This window comes from Glycine max, chromosome 8 (genome assembly GCF_000004515.6).
Source record: "Glycine max cultivar Williams 82 chromosome 8, Glycine_max_v4.0, whole genome shotgun sequence".
In the NCBI taxonomy this organism is placed as follows: Eukaryota; Viridiplantae; Streptophyta; class Magnoliopsida; order Fabales; family Fabaceae; genus Glycine; species Glycine max.
In genome coordinates, this window is record NC_038244.2 from 18,322,969 (window position 1) to 18,343,246 (window position 20,278).

A 20,278-nucleotide genomic window follows, 5' to 3' on the forward strand; every position below is an offset into this window, starting at 1 on the left:
TTTCTCATGCAATGCACGTCTTTACGTTGGAGAAAATAAAATTAAAAAAGGATCTATATTAAGATAACTAATATTTCAAATTTTATAAATTTAGATTTACTATTGTTAAAGAAAAAAACTAAAAAGTGTTATTTACTATCTTTGTTTAAAAGTAGAATAAGTAAATGAACTAATTTTCTAAAATTACAATCCAATTCAAATTTGAATTGTGGAAAAAAAAATAGCCAATGTAATTTGGTTTGAATGAATTTGAATATAATATTAAATTCGATTTGTTCTTTTATAATTAATTTGAATTCGATGGGTTTATTCAATCTTTGTTTTTATAAAATTGTTCTTAAACAAAGCATAATTAATTACTAAAAGAAATTCAAAACTTGACAACAACAGTAAAATGATTAAAATCTTATATCACTAAGTGAGGTGGATTACCACCTAATTATAATTGATATGAATTAAATTTAAAGTAAAAAAGAATCAATTAACTGAATAAATCTAAATCAGTTTATTTACTTATTTTAGTTTTTAGGGTTCATAGGATCAATTTATCTAATAATGGAAAATTAAATAAATTAAAAGGTCTTGGTTCATAGAATAGCTCAACCGATTCAGCAGAATTTGTAAGGATTATACATTTTTTGATAATGTTTTTAATTCTTAATTTCTTATGGATAAAATAAAAATCTTTGGAAAAATCAACCACCATCTTGGTAGTACTCCAACAGTCAGTAAGATCTTTGCATGGCTACTATGTACTACCGTTTGGCATTTCGAGATGCAATTAATGGCATAGCTGTTTCGTTTAATTCCTTAAACGTTTGGCAAAGAATTACTAAGCCATGCAAGTGAAGAGCTTTCGGCTTCACTACTAAGTGAGCGACCATGGCTCTTCTGCAGCCAAGGAAGATGCAGATGGTGAGAACAAATGACAAAAAGGAAGAGGTTCCAGGTAGAGGATTACTAGACCAGGTCTTCTCTTGGTCCTTCTCCGATATTCTTAATCAAAATCTCTATCAAAATCAGGTTCGATCAAAGTTTCTAAGTTATATTCAATCCTTGTTCATTTAGTAAGTAGGATTAATGTATCTCGTTATAACCTTTGAGTGTGTTTACTAATTAACAGGTGAAGAAAATCCCTGAGACATTTTCGTCGACGTCTATTTATTTGAGATCATTCATTTTACCACTTGTTGAGGAAACGCATGCTGATTTGCTATCATGCGTAAGGACAGTGTCAAAGGCACCGATACGTCAAATAACCAGTGTCAGAAAAACTAAGAATCATCAATTTCCCAGTGATCTTTTCTACCAAATTACTGTGTTGGAAAAGCAAGGAGGGCGTGCATATGTGCCTGCAGTTGGAGACCTCATCGCTGTAACCAATCTACGACCAAAATACACCGATGATTTGAACAGTCCTTGTGTTTTTGCCTTCGTTCACCGTGCTTCTAATAACTCTATCACCGTCTTATCATCTAAACTTATAGCGGCTCAAGGTGTGCATGACCAAAACAAAGATATTCTATTCGCGGTTTATCTTACTAACCTGACCACAAATATAAGAATCTGGAGATCACTCAGCAGTGAGCTGGAAGCAAGGAACCTGAATATGATAGATGAAGTTCTTCAACTCCGTTCTTCTGTAAGAAATATTTTAAAGAGAAAAGCAAAACAAGTGTTTTTGGTCACTGTTTGATTTTATTTACTACTTTGCTTGCTCAGTTACAATGTTTTCATCCGTATGTATATAATTGGCAGGAATGTGGTACCTGTGCTGAGTGGCTTGACAATGGTTTAAACTCTGAAATAAGAGGCAAAATATGCAACTCTGATTTGAATGACTCACAAAGAGATGCAGTTCTAAGTTGCATTAGCCTAAGGGAAGAATGGCGTCATCAAAACTCTGTGAAGCTAATATGGGGACCTCCAGGCACTGGAAAGACCAAAACCGTTGGTTTGATGCTATTCTGTCTTTTGAAATTGAAGTGCAGAACTCTGACATGTGCTCCGACTAATGTTGCTGTGCTCGAGGTTGCAAAGCGTGTTTTAGTTCAAGTGAGGAAAAATGAGTCTCATGAATATGGTGGTTACGGCCTCGGAGATATTGTGTTATTCGGGAATGGAAAGCGAATGAACATTGATGACCATATTGAACTTCATGATGTCTTTCTTGACTATCGTGTTAATGCACTCAGAAAATTTTTGGGAGTGTGGAAGCATAGCTTAGCTTCAATCATATCTTTGCTTGAGAACCCACAAAGACTGTTTCTAGAGTACGTGAATAAAACAGAGGAAGATGTGATTGTGAATGACCATTCTCAAAGCAAGAAAAATGAACAGGACACTGCAGAACCTTGGACATTTGAGGAGTTTATAAATAAGAGACTTGATAGTTTGCGAGAACTGCTAACCTTTAGTTTTATGAATCTTTGTAAGCATCTACCAACTTCTTTTATTTCACTAACAGATGCGACAAACACGTTTCGAGCCCGCGATCTCCTTCACTCTATTTCAACACTTGTCGGCAAACAGCATGAGGGGATAAAACAAGAGTTATATGGTTCAAAACACAATGAAAGTGAGAGATTGACCATAAAAGAATGTCTTGATATACTAAAGTTGCTTCCTAAGAAGTTTCGTATTAGAGGATCATTGAGAGATTTCTGCTTGTCTAACGCATGCTTGGTGTTTTGTACCGTGTCAAGTAGTGCCAAGTTGCACGAAAAGGGAATGACTCCAATCGAGTTATTGGTTATTGATGAAGCGGCGCAGCTCAAAGAATGTGAAGCAACCATTCCCTTGCAGCTTTATGGCATACGCCATTCAATTCTCATAGGAGATGAAAGGCAACTTCCAGCAATGGTTCAAAGCAAGGTTTTAAGTGTTGTGAAATTAATTACTTCTTCGTTGTTACTTCATTTAAATGTTTCTTTTTTATCATCGTTTTTAATCAGGAGTAGCTTTTACTTGTATAGATTTCTGAAAAGGCTGAATTTGGGAGAAGTCTGTTCGAAAGATTGGTGCAGTTGGGGCACAAGAAGCACCTTCTTAATGTGCAACACAGAATGCATCCATCTATCAGTTTGTTCCCTAATACGGAGTTCTATAGAAGTCAAATTTTGGATGCTTTGAACGTGAAACAGATAGGCTACGGCACAAGTTTCATTCCTCAGATGATGTATGGTTCATATTCTTTCATAAATGTGCCGTTCGGGAAGGAGGAATTAGATGGCAATCATAGTCAAAGAAACATGACTGAGGCTTCCGTTGTGTCGGAAATAGTCAAGATTCTTCATGAAGGTACGTTTCGATTAGTTTAGCATAAATGTGAATAATTTAGCACAAGACTGACTCGGATACCACCATTTCTCCTTTAAAGAATATGTTAGGACAAATAAAAAGGTGAGTGTGGATATTATATCACCATACAAGGCCCAAGTTTATGCCATTGAAGAAAAAGTAAAGAGACATTCTAGTAGAGTTTCAGATAGTGGTGGCTTTGAAGTGAGGGTTGGTTCAGTTGATGGGTTCCAAGGGGGTGAGGCAGATGTGATAATCATATCAACAGTTAGATGCAATAACAAGGGCTCTATTGGTTTTCTTTCCGACCAGCGGAGGGTGAATGTGGCATTGACACGTGCTAGGTACCTCCATCAACCAGTTTATTATCCCTATGTCTAACATTAACAAAACTGCTTCACCTTTGTCTCTGTACTGTAGGCATTGCCTTTGGATATTGGGGAACGCAACAACGTTACTGAACAGCGAATCTGTTTTGAAGAAATTGGTCATAGATGCCAAAAACCGGGGCTGTTTTTATAACGCTCTAGAAGACAAATGCTTGGCAAAGACTCTTTTATATTCCCTGATTGAGTTGAATGCAGTAAATGATTTGGACAACGTGCTTTCTTCATTGTTCAACGATGCAAGATGGAAGGTGTGCTTGGATTTCTATCTCCCTTATATTTTCATTCATCCCTTCATGCTATGCCAAATAAGTTAATAATGTCATTAGCCACGGATGACTTTTTATGTTGTTCCCTGATCAAACGCATGATTGATGTACATGTTAAAGTAAAACTAGACGTGATTTACTGATTTTCATTAGAGGGAGCTTTATAAAAAAGAAAATATTTAAATCGATTTGGACGCTGACTTTAAAACACCAGGAAAATTACAGATCTAGGATTCCAAATTCTTAAAGAAAATTCCCTGTTAAAGAAAGTTCCACAATCTCATTCCTTGTACGTTTTTTAGACGTATAGAGAGAATGTTAACATGTGTTTTGGTAACAAGACCTGTATTGTTGTGATGATGATATTAATAAAATGGCCTTGTTGTTGATTGAATTACCGTGCTTTTCATTGTAGGTTCGTTTCAGTGATGAATTTTGGGACTCCTTGAGAAGAATTGGAAAAAGGGAGACATTCGAACAAGTGTTCTATATATTACAAAAGCTCTCGAATGGTGGGCGTGAGAATCACAAGTTAATGAGTCACTTAGTCTTGTGTGGACTGTGGACATTCTTCAGGAGAACTTACACTGCATTCAGGTTATGATAGTCTGGGATATCTTGCCGCATTCTCATATCTACAATATAGCAAAACGTCTTGACATAGTGTATAGTAATTATACAACTCTTACGATAGACCAGTGCAAATACCAATGTGTTCAGGGGTAAGAATCCATTTCATTTTGGTGTAACTTGTTCTAGTAGTCAATTATATGTCGCGTAAGGAAAAGTTAATTCAATAGCCTGGTCACCACAAGGGTTCTGAGCTTTGTGGCAACAATCTAACAAACCAAATACCGTTTTTCATATGGATTCTACCTACTTAGCCTAACCTCGTTGGTTCAATTCTATGCCAGATAGAGTCTAATTCTTGTCTTTCAAATTGTTTATAGGAATGTTGTCATTCCAATGTGGTGGCCAGACGAGGACTCTAGCAAGTATTCCATAGTTAATGTTGGGCTGTTGTCCAAATCATTTGCTTGTCTACTGTTGTGGAAGCAACGACTGCATCGGTGGTTCCAGAAACTGTGGTGAGACAGCAATTACGGTTAATTTTTGAAGAATCAGGCAACACGGACAGAAGAAAGGGACAACAGGGTCAACAAGACGGACTTATTGCATATAACATAGCTAAACATTAAGCTGTGAAATATTCTATATGCTATTTTGTGTATTTTTGTGATGGTCATAACTCAGAATTACAAAGAAATCATTGGACTTTTTTTTTTTTGAATTTGCAATATGGGTATATAAGTTTTTTATGTCACCTAGTTAATTGGTTTATTATAGAGCATACCTTCATAATTAATGTCAATACAAATGTTCATCTTGAATAACGGTCCACAAGTGCTTTGGCTCTATCTGGTGCAAAGAACCTAGCCTGTACAAAAAGGTTATAACAATGTTAAATTTTTTTACAAAAACAGGATAAATCAATCATGCATATATGCAGAAAAAGAAAATTTTGGTTTATGAAAATATTATTTTAACATTTTTTTTTCACCTACTCAATTATGCAAGTTCAATTCATAAACTTACTTGTATGAACATCCTTTCTGCATCACCAATATTTTTGTTTTCTTTTAGGATGATTCCCTGTAAAGATACATGGCATAATTTGAGTGAATAGCTTCTTTCACTACATGTCTTTTGGACCAAAATAGCATAATTGATGACAGGAATCTAATATCAGATAATCTGGGTGAAAAAATGAGCATTTAGTAATTAAGAGAAATTAGAGACCTTAGCTAAGTATCCACGAAAATCATTAGGGTGAGTAGATATGAGCTGATCATAAACAGTTACAGCATCACTGACATGGCCCCAATCTGAGTAGGCTTTCCCTAGAAGTAATTCAACCTGAGAATTGCAGGAATATAAGAAAAGCTAAATATATAGGGAAAAAACAAGCAAAAATAAGTACGAGGTATGTATGTACATTGAGAATGCTACATCTCAGAAAAATCCTAAAACCGAAAAAGATTCAGATGAAGCTAACTAAATTTTTCCTTATTGCCACAGATACTCCATTTCATTACTTTTAAATGGCATTAGGTTATTAGTCCTATTCTTCATGAGATTGGTGAAGGTGCTGTGTTTGCCAATGGCAGATGGTGATTGATGGCAAATCTGTAAACAGGAACAAGGGGCTGCAATAAAGGCAGCCTATTGTCACAGCAATAAAGATGGCTTAGGGTTTGCAGAAGCAGTCACCCGGGTGGGGGAGCACTGATATGTGTAATACCAACTTGTAATAAGTAAACAACTGAATATTATTTCTCAGATCACTTCTGTACAGGGAGATTGCGAGAATACAGCAGACTAATTAATTCTAACCTAGTAATTACAGGCAAAAAAATACGCTGATTTGCTGTCCTAATTATAGAAATAAAGGAAACTAAGTACAGGAAATAATTCTGATATATCTCATGCTAGAATGGTAGGAATTTACTTGGACTGGATCCAGCTTTTGTGAGTCTGTTGGGTTGCTATCAGAATTTTTGCTCAAGTTTTCTGAACTCAGATGCTCACGATAGGCCAAAAGTAATTGAACAGCCTGTTAAAGAAAGAATGCAAAAATAAAATGTTACTTAATTCAACATCCACTAGAACCACAGTGTGTCCAAATGAAAACCCCCATATTTTTGTACAATAATGTTTGGTTTAAGGAACTATTATTTGTTTCCATTTTATGTTTTCTTTAATAATTAAAAAATTGCTATGTTTTCTGTTTTCAAAGGTATTACAGAAAATGGTAAAAACAACATTCATGAACAAATCTTTAAAGAGAAGAAACAAAATGAAGTAGGTTTGTCAAACTAATGGATTGGGTAAATTTTGAATTTAATTATAATGGATGAATTAAAAATAAACCATTAATCCATTTATGATCCCTTAAAATTGTTTTAAAAAATTCAATCCATCCATGACTCATTTAATAAAAAAACCATTCAACCCATCCATTAACTATTTTTTTATGGATAGAGATATCCAACCCATTCATTTAAAGTACATTATATTTTATTTTAAAAAAATATTTTGACCATTTTGTGTACAAATCTTTGAAAAGAAACAAAATGAAAATAGTGGCATATTTGTAATTATTAGTGGAAAAAAAATGAATAAAAAAAACATTTACACAAACCCAAGGAACCATAAGCCTTTGAACCAGAATGGTCACATCATGAAATGGGAGCATTATACACTAAAGCCTTAAGGTCAGATAAGCAACTAATTACACATTTTTTCTCTCTGTTATTTTCCTTGGGAAGGGATGTTCCACCTAGGGAAAAAAACTATCCTCTCTTCATAAAAACAAGCAAAACTCTCTGCCTTTAAAAAAATATCAGTTACAGAAAATGTGTAATGGTCATCTAGCACATAAAAGGAATTCTTGTATGTTTTTTCAAACTATAATGAATGTCATTGACAAATAAGGCCTAAGGACTTAACTTTCCTTACATATTAAACAAATCAATGTTTATATGTAAATCATTGATCTAAAGAATCGGGAACAAAAAATTAACGAGTAAGCAATCAACCTATGTTTTTATCCAGTACTCCAGTAAGTTTCAAGTGTAAAATTAGTTATCCTCTATGGACAGAGTAACCATCCTGAACATAAGCATGAAAAAATGTACTTGTTTGTACTTTGTAGAAAAAAAGTACTAATTAATCACCATCAAGCAAAATAATAGATTTAATTCATGCAGAACATTCATCTAAGAATCCATTATCATGACAACAAACCTCCTCTTGCTTTTTGGCAGCAAGTAATGAATTGGAAAGGCCACGGAGAACTTCAAATTGGATATCTTTGGACACCTGTCAGATATCAACAAAATTTTTATGGATAATGCGGATGCCAAATGAAATCACTAAGCCTGCTATATTTGATCACTAAGAATTAGTAGGTGTAGCCTCTTCTACCCTAAATATCAAATTCTACTTAAGTGGGTTTGGATGTACACTGTACATGTATTTACTGGTGTAACTAATATAAGTGGACACAATAGATATATTACATTCATTAATATATATATATATATATATATATAACATAAGCATATATTGTGGGAGGAAAAGACCAAAAAATACTTTACAAAAACAGAAAAAAAGCAAGCAAATAAATTAGATCATAATCTATCTCAAGTCCTAAGATAATCATCTATTTAATGAATGGACTAGATTCTTGGGATTCCTACAAGACATAAGCTGCAAGCACATAGTTTTGATGGTGGTTTATTACAATTCTCCAAGAAAAATGTTGAAAATACTGACCCTTGCTGAGCTTTTATATGCGGCAACACTCCCTTCATAATCTTTGAGTTCGTACTTAACTTCTCCAAGCAAACGAAAAACATCAGCATCATTTGGTTTTTCCTTGGAATAACACCAAAAAAATGTTCAACAGTTATTCAAAGATCAAATAGCTTGATTTGCACAACGTACTTTTGAAAGAGAGGATTCTGTGACCAATAAATATATAGCTATGATTTCCCTGGGTAGGAGTTACTTTCCAACACAAATAACTCGGAAAATTCCAGGGGATATCCATGGTCAAAACACTACCTTTGTCAAATCATCAAGTAGAGAAGAAGCTCTTGCATATTCCCCTAGTTCAGCCAAAGTTACTGCAGCTCCCTGAAAATCATTTAAAATGTATCTAGAAACACAGAAATCAGAAGAACAGCACTAGCAACCCAAACTTACTTCAAGAGCAATTTGATCTCTTGGGGAATTACTTAATGTTGCTTCAAACTCCTTGAGCCTACTCTGCCATATATCAGAAAGCATATTATAAATGATTCTCTGGTTTTGTCAGAATGTATAGAGATGAAATTTAAAGGATTACATAATATGGGAAAGGAGAAAGGTGATAACTTTGATGGAAATTTTACACAAAATGAATGTTAATATTCCCTAATGGAAGGAGTACATACTCCAGGAGGACTGAAATTTTATCTCAGAATCAGATAGAACCAGACCAAAACGAAGCTAATTAATGACAACCCTAGCTGATTCTCTGCTTTTGGAAGGTGGCACCTAGTGCCTTGTAATTGCTATCTTCAGTACCCCTGGTACTGTTTAGTTTATTAATAATATTACTAATTTTGTCTTCCAAAAAAAAAGGTGTCAGAAATAATAGAACTTGTATACTGTATTAATGAAAATCCCACACCTATATCAAGGTGATAACAGGTGCTGGATGTTAAAGAAAATGAAACAACAAAGTGGTCTAGGCACTTGAGAGTGTGAATTTCTCCCAAAACTCCCAATCCACCTACCTCCCAACCCTTCTTGCTAGCTCAGCAGTTAGTTACATAGGAATTGATATTGCATCCCCTTTCAATAGCTATGGTTTCCTATGTCATTCCCCTTTTTCATCCTTTCATACATACACCTTAGTTACTCTTGGCATCCTATCTCTAGCTAATTAAGGAAAAATTAGGATCCTAAAATATTGTCTTATGCAGTAATTTTTAAACAGAATAAAGCACAATAAGTACAATTAACTTGATTGCATAATCAGAAATGTTCATAATCTTCAAAAACAGTTTATAATTTCTTTGCTCTGGGTGGGTATGTGTGCATGTGTTTATAGCAGAAGCAGTTCAATGGGAACAAGACCTGAAATACAGCTCTATCATATCTATACTATAAGCATTAAGCATACTTAAATTCCTGGTAGACTATTGTTCTAAAATCTCCTTTTCTACACATTACTTTATATTTTATAAGTGTGTGTCTGTGCTTGTGGAAAGCTTTACATAAGTTTCTCTGATACAAAAAATACAGCTCTATCATATCCAAGCTATTTATATTTACTTTTCATCTTGCCTGATGTTTTATCCTAATATCGATGAATAATGTTGAAAATAAAAAACACAACCAACAAAAGACCAGATTCTTATCTACCAAACATCCCACCTTTCCACCAGTCCATGAAAAGAAACAATCACAATTCAGTGAACTTTTGCTTCATAAGGGAACAGAACAAGAGTTTAAGACTAAAATAATTAGGAAGAACATTAGTACCTTACTGATTGCCAGAAGATAACCATAATTGGGTGAAAATCATACCTGAAGAGTAGCTTTATCCTCCTCAGACAACTTACTATTGACCACAGCACTGTCTTCAGTGGGACTAACACTGCAAGATATCCCATTTTTTGGGATACAGAAAGATATCCCAATTTAAACTGTAATCAAGACTAAAGGGCAATTAAATGAACATGATGAGAAAAGATATGAATAACATTCATAATCACAAGCAGCACAGAGCAAAAGATAATTTACAATTCATTATGTTGAATATCTTGAACTATATATGTCTGATGGAGGATTGAATGGGAGTTGATAAGTCTGTTTAGTAAAAGGCTTTTCCAAGTTTATCTGTAACAGCAAGCTAACTAAACTTATGAATGATTGAGATGTTAACAATGATGTGCCTTTGCAGGAAACTAGCACACCAACCCATACAATGTAAAGGAAAAGTAACAATAACATTAAGTGATGGTATCAGGACTTGAGATATATTATCTGGTTTAAATGTGCAAGCATACCTTCCTGATGGAAGAAAATCACCAAAAGCAAAAACCAGACCGAAGACTGCAACAGCTACCCCTACTCCAATCTGCACCATGATGGTTACAATACATGCATACAGTTTTTTTTATATAAAACAGAACAGGCATTTATGTGGAAGAATTGTACCTTAGTACCAAGGCCAATTGTCTTATTGTCGGAAGGAATTGGTGCACCATAGTCAATTGCTCCAAATTCTTTTTCCTCCTCTGCCTTCTTCTGCTCAAGTGCTGACCTGAGTAGTGTCATAAAGAACAAATTAAGATTTATTGGTTTAATTTAATTAAGTGTAAGTAAGGTGTACCTTCTAACTGCTTTTAGCCGTTCCTCAAAGTCAACATCCAAAAAGTCGTTCCTAGATTTGCCGTCAAGTTGTGAACTTAAACGGGGTGCCTCTGCTCATATCATATTAAATCAAATCGAATCTATTGGACATATGAATATGGGTTTGCAATTCCACTTACGAGAAGATAGAGGGCGAGACTGTTTAGTTGTTGATCCCTTGTCAGATTTGTTGGTCTGGAAAAGAATAATGAATCGAAATGAAAATCAATTTCGAGCAGAACAAGAATAACAAGAAACGGAAAGAGCAACCTTAATCCTGTTACTGTTACTGTTACTGTTAGTGTTTTCTCCAAAACCACGACCTTGCTTTGAATCGGAGCAATTTATTTGAAAGCAAAAGAAAGCGCTGCTTCTGATCGACATTGCATGCATAATAGACATCATACTCATATCACTCACGAATCACAATAGTTTGTTATTTAGCTTTTCTCTTCTCTTATTATTTTCCAGCGCGGCAACAATAACAATAGTGATAAGGTTGCGAGATTTCAGTTACCATAATTTAGAAGAAGAAGAAGAAGAAACAAAACAGTGAGTAGATACATAAAGACAGTAGGATATAAAATGATTTTTCACTTTGTCACTATTTTTTAAAATTATAAATTATTATTACTACTATTAATTACCCATATAATAATGATTTAGAGCAAATAAGCAGAAAAGTAGGCCAAAATAATATGAAATAATGAAAATGAACAGACAAATTAGTAGGAAAAAAAATTATTCGAATGAGCATGGAAAAAATATGCAAATGAATGACAAAAAATGAAGAAGCTACAAATGAGTAGAAAAACAGATAGAAAAAACTATGCAAATGGATTGGGGAGAAATCATGAAGATGAGTGGGAAAACTATGTAAATGGGCGAAAAAAACAACTTCAGGGGGGAAAATGCAAATAGACAAGAAAAATGGGCGAAAATGAATTGTAAAATGAACCATCAATTTATGTGTGTACGTGTGTGTATCAAGTGTTCATCATTGTTATTTGTTTATATTTTTGTAAAAGATGCAAAACAAAAAGTAGAACCAATATCAAAGAGAGTAATAATAATTATGATTATGAGAAATGTTGGCATCATAATCTTTTCAACATAATTTTGGTTATTAAATAAAATTCATATAATTTTTTTTTGTCAGTAGGAAATATAACACAAAGATATGGTTAGTACCCTTATTCAAATAATCACTTTTATTTAATAAAATTTATATGAATTTGTACTTTTTTTTTAACTATGATTTAGATATAAAATTATTTTCACTTAATTAAAAAACACAAACACAAGTCAATATTATTTGTGTTTATTTCACAAACTCTGGTATAATATTAGATTAGATGACACCTGCCTCTTACTAATTTTTTAAGTAATTTAGGGCTCTCTTTTTCGAAGAAATTTATTTTTAACTACAAAGATATGTTTAAAACAATTTATAACAATTATTTAAGTTTCATAAAAACAACAAAAATTTACTGTAATATTGTCTTTAAAATAAAAATTATAAAGTTACATACTTATTATTTATTAAGAATATAAAAATGGGCCCAAACTAACTTAAAAATTAACTTGAAATATGTAAATCACATTTTAATTTATAATCTATACTAACTAAAATGGATTAATGGGACATCTCATTGTAATTTAATTTAGTCGCTCAGGATTTGGAGGTTGGTCTTAGGTACCAACCAGCTCGTAGGACATGAAATTTAAAGACCAAAAAATATGGGGGAATTTTTCTAATCTCTATTTTTTCCATATGTTCCAGTCAACTAATATCTCTTATTCTGATCAAGGGCAATAAAATTCATTGTGACTCTTAATCAAGCTCGTCCATTTACATCATAGATTCATACAACCTATCCCTATACTTCCAAAATTAGCAAAATCAAAATGGCGCGAGTATGCTTTTTCTGAGGCGGCCGCAATAGAGATATCAACACAACCCTCACTCACAGGAAGACTGGAGCCATTACTAGTGTAATCGTTGCAAGCATCTTTATAAGGACATGGATTGAAGGCCCAGCTGTGTCTTTGAATGGGTCTCCCACTCTGCCAAATTAGTCAAAAATGTAAAAAGAGTAAAGTAAACCAACACAACGTAGATGAAATCATTAACCCAGCATAGAAAATTCAAGAAAAAGGAAAACACTATTACCAAATTAGGCTAGGTGAAGACTTATTAAAAGGATACATCCAAAAACAAATGAAACTATACAGTGTGCCAGTTTACATAAGCAATCAGCCAATCATAAAGCTCAAATTGCATGCTCTGACAATTTTAGCAAAAAGCATTCATGCTATTTCCCACACTGTTTATCCAATGGGAATGAGGTATAGAGTTACGTTCGGGTGGTTGAGGAGGACGACTTCGAGTGGCCGGATGAGGTACCAACCAGCCAAACACAAAGTAAAGATAGTACCAAGTAAGGATAGTGCAAGCACGCAATGACATTAAGGAGCTTGACGGAACAGTGACAGTTGATTAGCAGCAACAGATGGCTTGGCATGGTTGCAAGTAGGAGAGCATTAGCATGTGCAATAAGCCTGAGCTTGTGCAATATAATGATTGGGTGAAGGAGAAGATAGGATGCAGTGTTAACGAAAGGGGATGCATAATGAAGATTATGAAACTGTTCTGAGGATTGACGACATATTGAGGCACAGGTCAGAGTCACAATGGCAGTCATGGCATTGCATCAGATCAGACACATTATAAACACACTAATCATTGCAGGTAGACAAAACGGAAAAATGCTGAGTATATAAGTATATTATAATAAACACCAACCATAGTCAATACTCAATAGCTGAATAGTGAAAAAGTAGTGATGAAACTTCAAAGCAACTAAAAACCACATTCCAGATATAAGGAAACAAAACCTATTTTTATAATAAGGGACACAAAGAACACAAAGAACCACATGTCCTCCCTATAATAATGGCTGCTGATATGCTAATGGCATTATTGCGCAACAAAAGTAACATAAGCAGTAACTTACGTATCTCCAGTTATGGCTGCTTTGTGAGCCTCACTTCCCTTGCCTCCAAGAGCTCCAGTCTCAATGTACTTCTTTGCATTATCCCAGGCACCACCAGCTGTGTTCAGAAAAAGTGCCATAAGAATACCAGTCACTGTTGCAAACATGAGCAAAGCAGCCACAACTTTAGCCCCAAGTAAAGGTTGCCCTGTATAGTAGCCCAAAATACGGAACACAATACCTGCAAGTGATATAAGAATATGGTAAAGTCTGCATGGCATAAAAAATATTTCATAACATATAGATATAAGAATAACAAACCACCAATCACATCATCACCAAAAAAAATTGAACAAACAGACAGTTGATTCCCATGCACGAGCCCAAGAATTTTTTGCAAAGACAATGAGAGATGATTTGTAGGGCTTACGGAATAATTATTTATTACCAAAAAACTAATGGAACAATTAAAGGTATTAAAGGGGGGGGGGGGGGGGGGAGAAGAATTCATAGTTGAAAAAACAAAATATTCAAATATAAAGGATTTCAAAATATGTGCTAAACATACCCCACTAGTATCTTATGAATACGAGATGATATATTTTAAAAGGTTTTGTTGCCAGTGGAAGTTAACAAGATACATAAATTTGTTCCTCAAATGATTAGAAACATTCATTTGCTTGGCATATGATCTAACCAATCAAGAAATTATGTTGGTCACATGGTTACAGTACATAAAAAATTTGCTTAACTGTTGCCGTTCTCCCCAGGTTTCATTAATGATAATATATGTGCAAACATGTAATTAAAAGTTAACCCACCCACTAAAATAGGTGAAATGATTGCCAAAGCACCAGGTTTTATCATCTCTCTTAACGAAGCAGATGCTACAATAGCAACACAGCGACCATAATCTGGTTTCTCCTTGTAATCCTGTCAAAAGTATAAACAGGAAAAAAAGCGGTCATCAAAATCGAAACTGTCATACATAATATTACTTTACAAACCCAAACTCACCATTATACCAGGCCTCTCAATGAACTGCCTTCTCACTTCGTTAACAACTTCTTGTGCAGTTCTGCCAACAGCAGAACAGGCCCAAGCACTAAAAACAAATATAAGCATGGAACCTAGCAACCCACCAACGAAAACTTCGGGAATTGCAATATCAACCTGCAATTCAATCATAAGTTGCAACTTAGAAGAACCAGTGAAATCTGATGAGACACAATAATAGTACTGGTTAGAGTGGTGACTTAAATATGTTTAGTCCCTAAAAAATGCATACATTTTGGCTTTGGTACTTACATTTTTAATCTTTTATTTAAACCAGTCTTTATAAAGGCTATTTCTTCCCAATTCAGTCAATTCATTAAAACTCCATTAAACCAGGGATTCCAGAGGTCTTTTCCACACATGCTCAAACCACCTAAGGCAAGACCTCCATTTTTTCTAAAATAGCTGTTATCCCAACTTTCTCTCTAATGCATTTATTTATAATCTTGTATTGCCCAGTATATGTCCAATTATCCAACACGATGCTTTCATCAATGATACATTATGTTTATTCTCTCGTTGACTTTTTACCAGCCAATATATGCAGTAAAATTTTCCCTTACACTTTAGCAATACCTTTTTTAATTTTTATCACAAATAACACTCAAAACACTCCTCCATTCCAACGCTCTTGAATCCTACAGTTTATGCCACCCTCTATTTCTCTGATGTTTAGTATGATGGACCTAGGATACTTAAACCATGTGAGTTGTGGAAGGGTATCCAATTTTCACCTCTAAGCTAGGCCCCCCCTCCTATTCAACAAAACAGAACATCAACAAACGAGCATGTATTATATAGGGACCTAAACAAATTTAAGCCTAATTAGGCTGTAGCTAGTTCTGCGCACCTGTTTAAAAGGTTCATGAGCAAATGAAGAAACCTCATCCATATAAGCACTAAACAAAAGGAAAGATGCAAGAGCAGCAGAACCAATAGCAAACCCTTTGGTGGTAGCTTTGGTTGTGTTTCCTACGGCATCAAGGACATCAGTTATCTCTCGGACACTTTCAGGCTGAAAAAGGTTAATAGTCAGTACACATGGCATGAGGAATCACAGAAAGAACTCTATGGACCAAATTATTCTAGCAAGAACTACCTGCTGACTCATCTCTACAATTCCTCCAGCATTATCAGCTATTGGGCCAAACATATCCATGGTAAGAATATAGGCAGCAGTACTAAGCATTCCCATTGTTGCCACAGCAGTGCCAAACAGGCCACCAGTTGGGTTTCCTGTTTCATCTACTAGTCCACAGGTGTGGCCCAGCCAGAAAGCTGAGATAATTGACACACTGATGACAAGGACAGGAAGAGCAGTAGATTCCAGACCCAAACTGACTCCTGCAATTATATTAGTCCCATGGCCAGTAGAACTGGAAAGAGCTAATATGCGCACAGGCTCATGCTTGTAGTCAGTATAATACTTGGCAATCCAGACAAATATGTAAGCAGTGATAATACCAATCAACCCACACAAAGCAAAATTGAACCATGCTGAAGGTGCTTGCTCAGTGTAAAGTAACCACCGGGTAGACTGCAAAGTAATTCAATTTAAAAATTACAGCAATTGGAACGGTGAATGGTTGACCAATCCAGAGAGTATAGAAAAGCAAAATTAAAATATCACAAAAGAAGATTAAATATTACCAAACCGAATGCCAGAACAGCTAAAACAATCGTAAAAGAATATCCTTTCTGAAGAATTGTCATTGGATCCTCCACAGGAACTATAACTCCAGTTTCACGTGTACCCCTGATAGAAAATATTCCAGCTGATGAAACTATCAGATCGAATGAGTGAACAACAAGAGGAAACAAGATGAAGCCAGATGGATCTGAAACAAAAGAGAAAACATCATATTAGATGAGCATGAATACAAGTCTGATAACCAAAAGTAAGCAAGAAAGGGACAAAATGGTGTAACTCAAGTACTTGCCTGCAATTTTACAGCGTTGTGCCATTGTTCCACCAAGTATCATGGCACTAATTATTTCAGCTGCAATACTTTCAAAAAGATCAGCACCTCGAGCAGCACAATCTCCCACATTGTCACCAACCTTAAAATTAAATCAAAACCAGTAAGGTACCAACGGAAGTATAACTGTATAAGAGCAGAAAAAGTATAAACAAAGAAACAAAAGCACAAGTCAAGGAAATTATAAACATTAAGCTGGTGTAATTTTGCATGTATCAATCAATTTTCCAAAAAAAAAAAACTGCATTTTTTATCAATCAGTTAATAATGTAATTCATAACAATATTTTTCATTATTCTCTTGCAGTCTTAGCTTGAAGCTAAATATTGAAGTTCTTAAAAGAAATTGAAATAGACACTTCACTGCACTTTGTTCTCTATTTCATTGAATATTTTGGCAAAACCAAAAATGATAATAAGAGTTTAGAGAAAATGTCATAAGTCTCGGACAAATAAAAAACAAATGAAAATATTCAGGTCTTAGGAACTTAAATTCAGAGAACACCATCAGTAGGATTTTGTTGCTGTGTTTCCACCTTTAAATAGCACCGTGAAAAACATAGATGTAATTTAAACATGAACAACAGAGAGCAGAATACTCTTCAAGGTAATTATAAAGATAAAAACTTATTTTGAAATCATTTCCACAAACTATCCAGTAGCCCAAAGAACATTAAGTAGTAATCTACTGAAACCCAGATGAAAATGAAATAATCATCAATTCTAATGTGTGGACGCATCCAAAAAAGTAAACAAAAATCAAACAATTACCAGATCAGCAATAACAGCAGGATTCCTAGGGTCGTCTTCAGGTATTCCCTGTTCTACTTTTCCGACAAGGTCTGCTCCAACATCAGCGGCCTTTGTGTATATTCCACCACCCAACTGGGCAAATAGTGCAACAAAGGAGGCACCAAATCCATATCCAACTAGAAGAAGAGGCACTGAAGGAAAACAAGAATGCTCAAAAATCGATCGCCAATTTGAGAGAGAGAGAGAATAGGTGAGAGAATGAACAAAAATTAAAATCATGTCACGGTCAAATAGACAATCAATATACGTTAATAATTGTGAACATATCATCTAAAACTTATCACAGACAATTTAACTATTCCCTCTTCAGCTCAATATGATACAAAAGGGAAATAGACTAACAGGATTTTTTTTTTAATTTTTTATGAGGAAAAAGAAAGGGACATAAATTTCTATTTTTTGTACATTAAGGAACCACTTATGACCACAATCAAATCCTCACCCAAGTTTACCACCTTAGCTCTCTTTTTTCAGCTTACAAATGGACAAATAAAATTCACCAAATTATAAACATTTATCAAACAGAAAAGATTTTCAAAAGATAATGATGAAACATAAAGAGCACCCACCCATGCAGGTTCAATAATAACAATATTCAAATTTTAAACATTAAAAAAAATCAATTTATGATAATAAGTTAGGGGGAGAAGTCAACACATACAATCAGTAACCTTCATTGAACCTGGCGAGTCCACTTCCAACCAAACATAAAATGTGGCATAAAGGACTGCTATACCAATTACAGCCATACCAACAACAATGATAGCAGATAAACCACCTGCACGAGTAGCTATCTGCACAAATTCCTTCCAGTTAATACACAAATAGTGAACTGTTCATTGTTTTCACAGAAACTGATGATGAATTAATGATGGTTTAACCTGCAATGCCTCTCTTGCAGACCGTCTTGCAGCACTAGAGACTCTGACATTGGCACGAACTGACACCCACATCCCTACATATCCAGCAACACCCGAACAAAGGGCACCTAAAAGGAAAGAAGCTACAGTGATGTATGCAGAAGTTGTCCTGAAACAAGATGTAAATGACAGATCAGAACAAGTAAAAGGTAGAAGAAAAGATTCACAGCATATATATATATATATATATATATATAATTTTTGAAGTCACCTTCCCAGGCCAGAAGATTCCTGTTGAGGATTTGTACTGCGAAACAAATATATGCAAAGAATGACAAGTGCAAGCAACATGGCCATCTTAGATATACTCCCATACTGGGTCCTGAAAAATCCTTCAGCTCCGTCTCGTATAGCGTCTGATATCTAGAAAGCAATATGATAAGCTCAGGACGAGATAACAAGGATTCATGTGAGATAAAAGAGTTGAGATTACAGGAAAGAGATTTACCTGAACCATTTCAGGAGGGCCCTCATCTTTTGCGAGGACCCACTTTGTAAGATATATGGCCACAAGGAAGCTGAGAATACAAACAGAGATGACAAAGACGATGATTGGAGAAGTAGAAGCTCCGACGTAAAAGATAGCTCCCAAGCCGAAGAGCAAAAGAATGAAGAGGACACGAACATTGATACCCAATAGAATACGAAATATCTGCAGAAATATGGAAGAAGGCAAGCATGAGATATATATATATATATATATATATATATATATATATATATATATATATATATATATATATAATGAAGAAGTGAGTTATGAATGAGGTGGGGTTTGGGAACGAAAAACGAACCAGTGGGGTGTAAGGTTTAGTGCGCATGTTGGGGAAGGTTCTTAGCTTGTCCTGGTAAGCCCCCAAAGTACCGGTCTCCATGTCATCCTCCATCATTATAGAATGGGAGGAATTCACTCTCCGTGCCACAGGAAAAGAAGAAGAAGGGTTGTACTCACCTCCTTGGGGCAAGTCACCCCCTGAACCCGGTCGCTGAATTTTGAATTGCCTTTACAAACACCCAATCCAAATCAATCAATGTTTTACAAAGCAAGACACTTCACCTATTCATTCTCTTTGCAGCATTGCATGCAACTCCTTCTTTCTTCTCCGGAATTCAGTATTACAGACAGACAGAGTAGTGTTAGCGTAGATACTAGCCAAGAATAAAAATAGATAGATAAATTAAGCACAAATGGAAGCGTAAGATGTAGATCCCCAATCATATTCATTCGATTTAATTAGAGAATCAGCGGAATCGTATGTAATGTAATAGATCCGGCTGGGATCTGAATGAGAACGTAAATTGAAATGAAATCGCAGATCTAATGCTTACGGTTGTTAGCGGTGCCGGCGAAGAATCGCAATTCGTCGTCGTTTTTCTCAGTCCACAGTCACAGCCAGAAAGCGGAACCTCTTCCTTATTACAAACAGAACAGACTACGTTTTCTGATTTCTAATTTCTACTTTCTATTTTCTATTTTCTAGTAATTAATTAATTTTCCTCTTCTTATCACAACACAACACACAACCATCCTTCCTTCCTTCCTTCTTCCACTTCTAATTTTTAATTAATTAATTTACACTTCTTTATTTTT

General features: G+C 34.9%; 3 protein-coding genes across 6 annotated transcripts; 1 reads left to right on the forward strand and 2 right to left on the reverse strand.

Annotated features, from left to right (window-relative positions):
- Positions 1-882: 882 nt before the first annotated feature.
- LOC100783937 (uncharacterized ATP-dependent helicase C29A10.10c) lies at positions 883-4,559 on the forward strand. The gene is made up of 7 exons (XM_041017744.1): positions 883-1,023; positions 1,124-1,642; positions 1,759-2,874; positions 2,976-3,300; positions 3,380-3,644; positions 3,721-3,937; positions 4,371-4,559. The coding sequence occupies exons 1-7, from the start codon at positions 883-885 to the stop codon at positions 4,557-4,559; spliced, it is 2,772 nt and encodes a 923-aa protein (XP_040873678.1).
- On the reverse strand, positions 4,376-11,700 carry LOC100777868 (uncharacterized). 2 transcript variants are annotated; one of them, XM_041018349.1, is made up of 15 exons: positions 11,195-11,700; positions 11,065-11,119; positions 10,905-10,995; positions 10,730-10,835; positions 10,579-10,649; positions 10,097-10,166; positions 8,726-8,788; positions 8,585-8,656; positions 8,294-8,395; positions 7,763-7,837; positions 6,465-6,569; positions 5,756-5,872; positions 5,552-5,608; positions 5,310-5,393; positions 4,376-4,590 (listed from the first exon to the last, which is right to left on the reverse strand). In XM_041018349.1, exons 1-14 carry the CDS (start codon positions 11,333-11,335, stop codon positions 5,337-5,339), a joined length of 1,182 nt encoding a protein of 393 aa, XP_040874283.1. In that variant the 5' UTR covers positions 11,336-11,700; the 3' UTR covers positions 4,376-4,590; positions 5,310-5,336. The 2 variants fall into 2 exon arrangements, with proteins under 2 accessions (XP_040874283.1, XP_003531780.1); XM_003531732.5 differs by having other exon boundaries at positions 4,376-5,038.
- A 965-nt stretch (positions 11,701-12,665) lies between these two features.
- LOC100784465 (pyrophosphate-energized membrane proton pump 2) lies at positions 12,666-20,278 on the reverse strand. Of its 3 annotated transcripts, none has more exons than XM_041018350.1 (15): positions 20,017-20,278; positions 19,482-19,781; positions 19,136-19,339; positions 18,899-19,050; positions 18,649-18,796; positions 18,429-18,561; positions 17,726-17,898; positions 16,917-17,037; positions 16,627-16,814; positions 16,076-16,513; positions 15,827-15,991; positions 14,938-15,093; positions 14,742-14,853; positions 13,942-14,161; positions 12,666-12,991 (listed from the first exon to the last, which is right to left on the reverse strand). In XM_041018350.1, the coding sequence occupies exons 2-15, from the start codon at positions 19,575-19,577 to the stop codon at positions 12,892-12,894; spliced, it is 2,406 nt and encodes an 801-aa protein (XP_040874284.1). In that variant the 5' UTR covers positions 19,578-19,781; positions 20,017-20,278; the 3' UTR covers positions 12,666-12,891. The 3 variants fall into 3 exon arrangements, with proteins under 3 accessions (XP_040874284.1, XP_006585681.1, XP_006585682.1); XM_006585618.3 differs by having other exon boundaries at positions 19,482-19,785; positions 20,017-20,257; XM_006585619.3 differs by having other exon boundaries at positions 19,482-19,788; positions 20,017-20,205.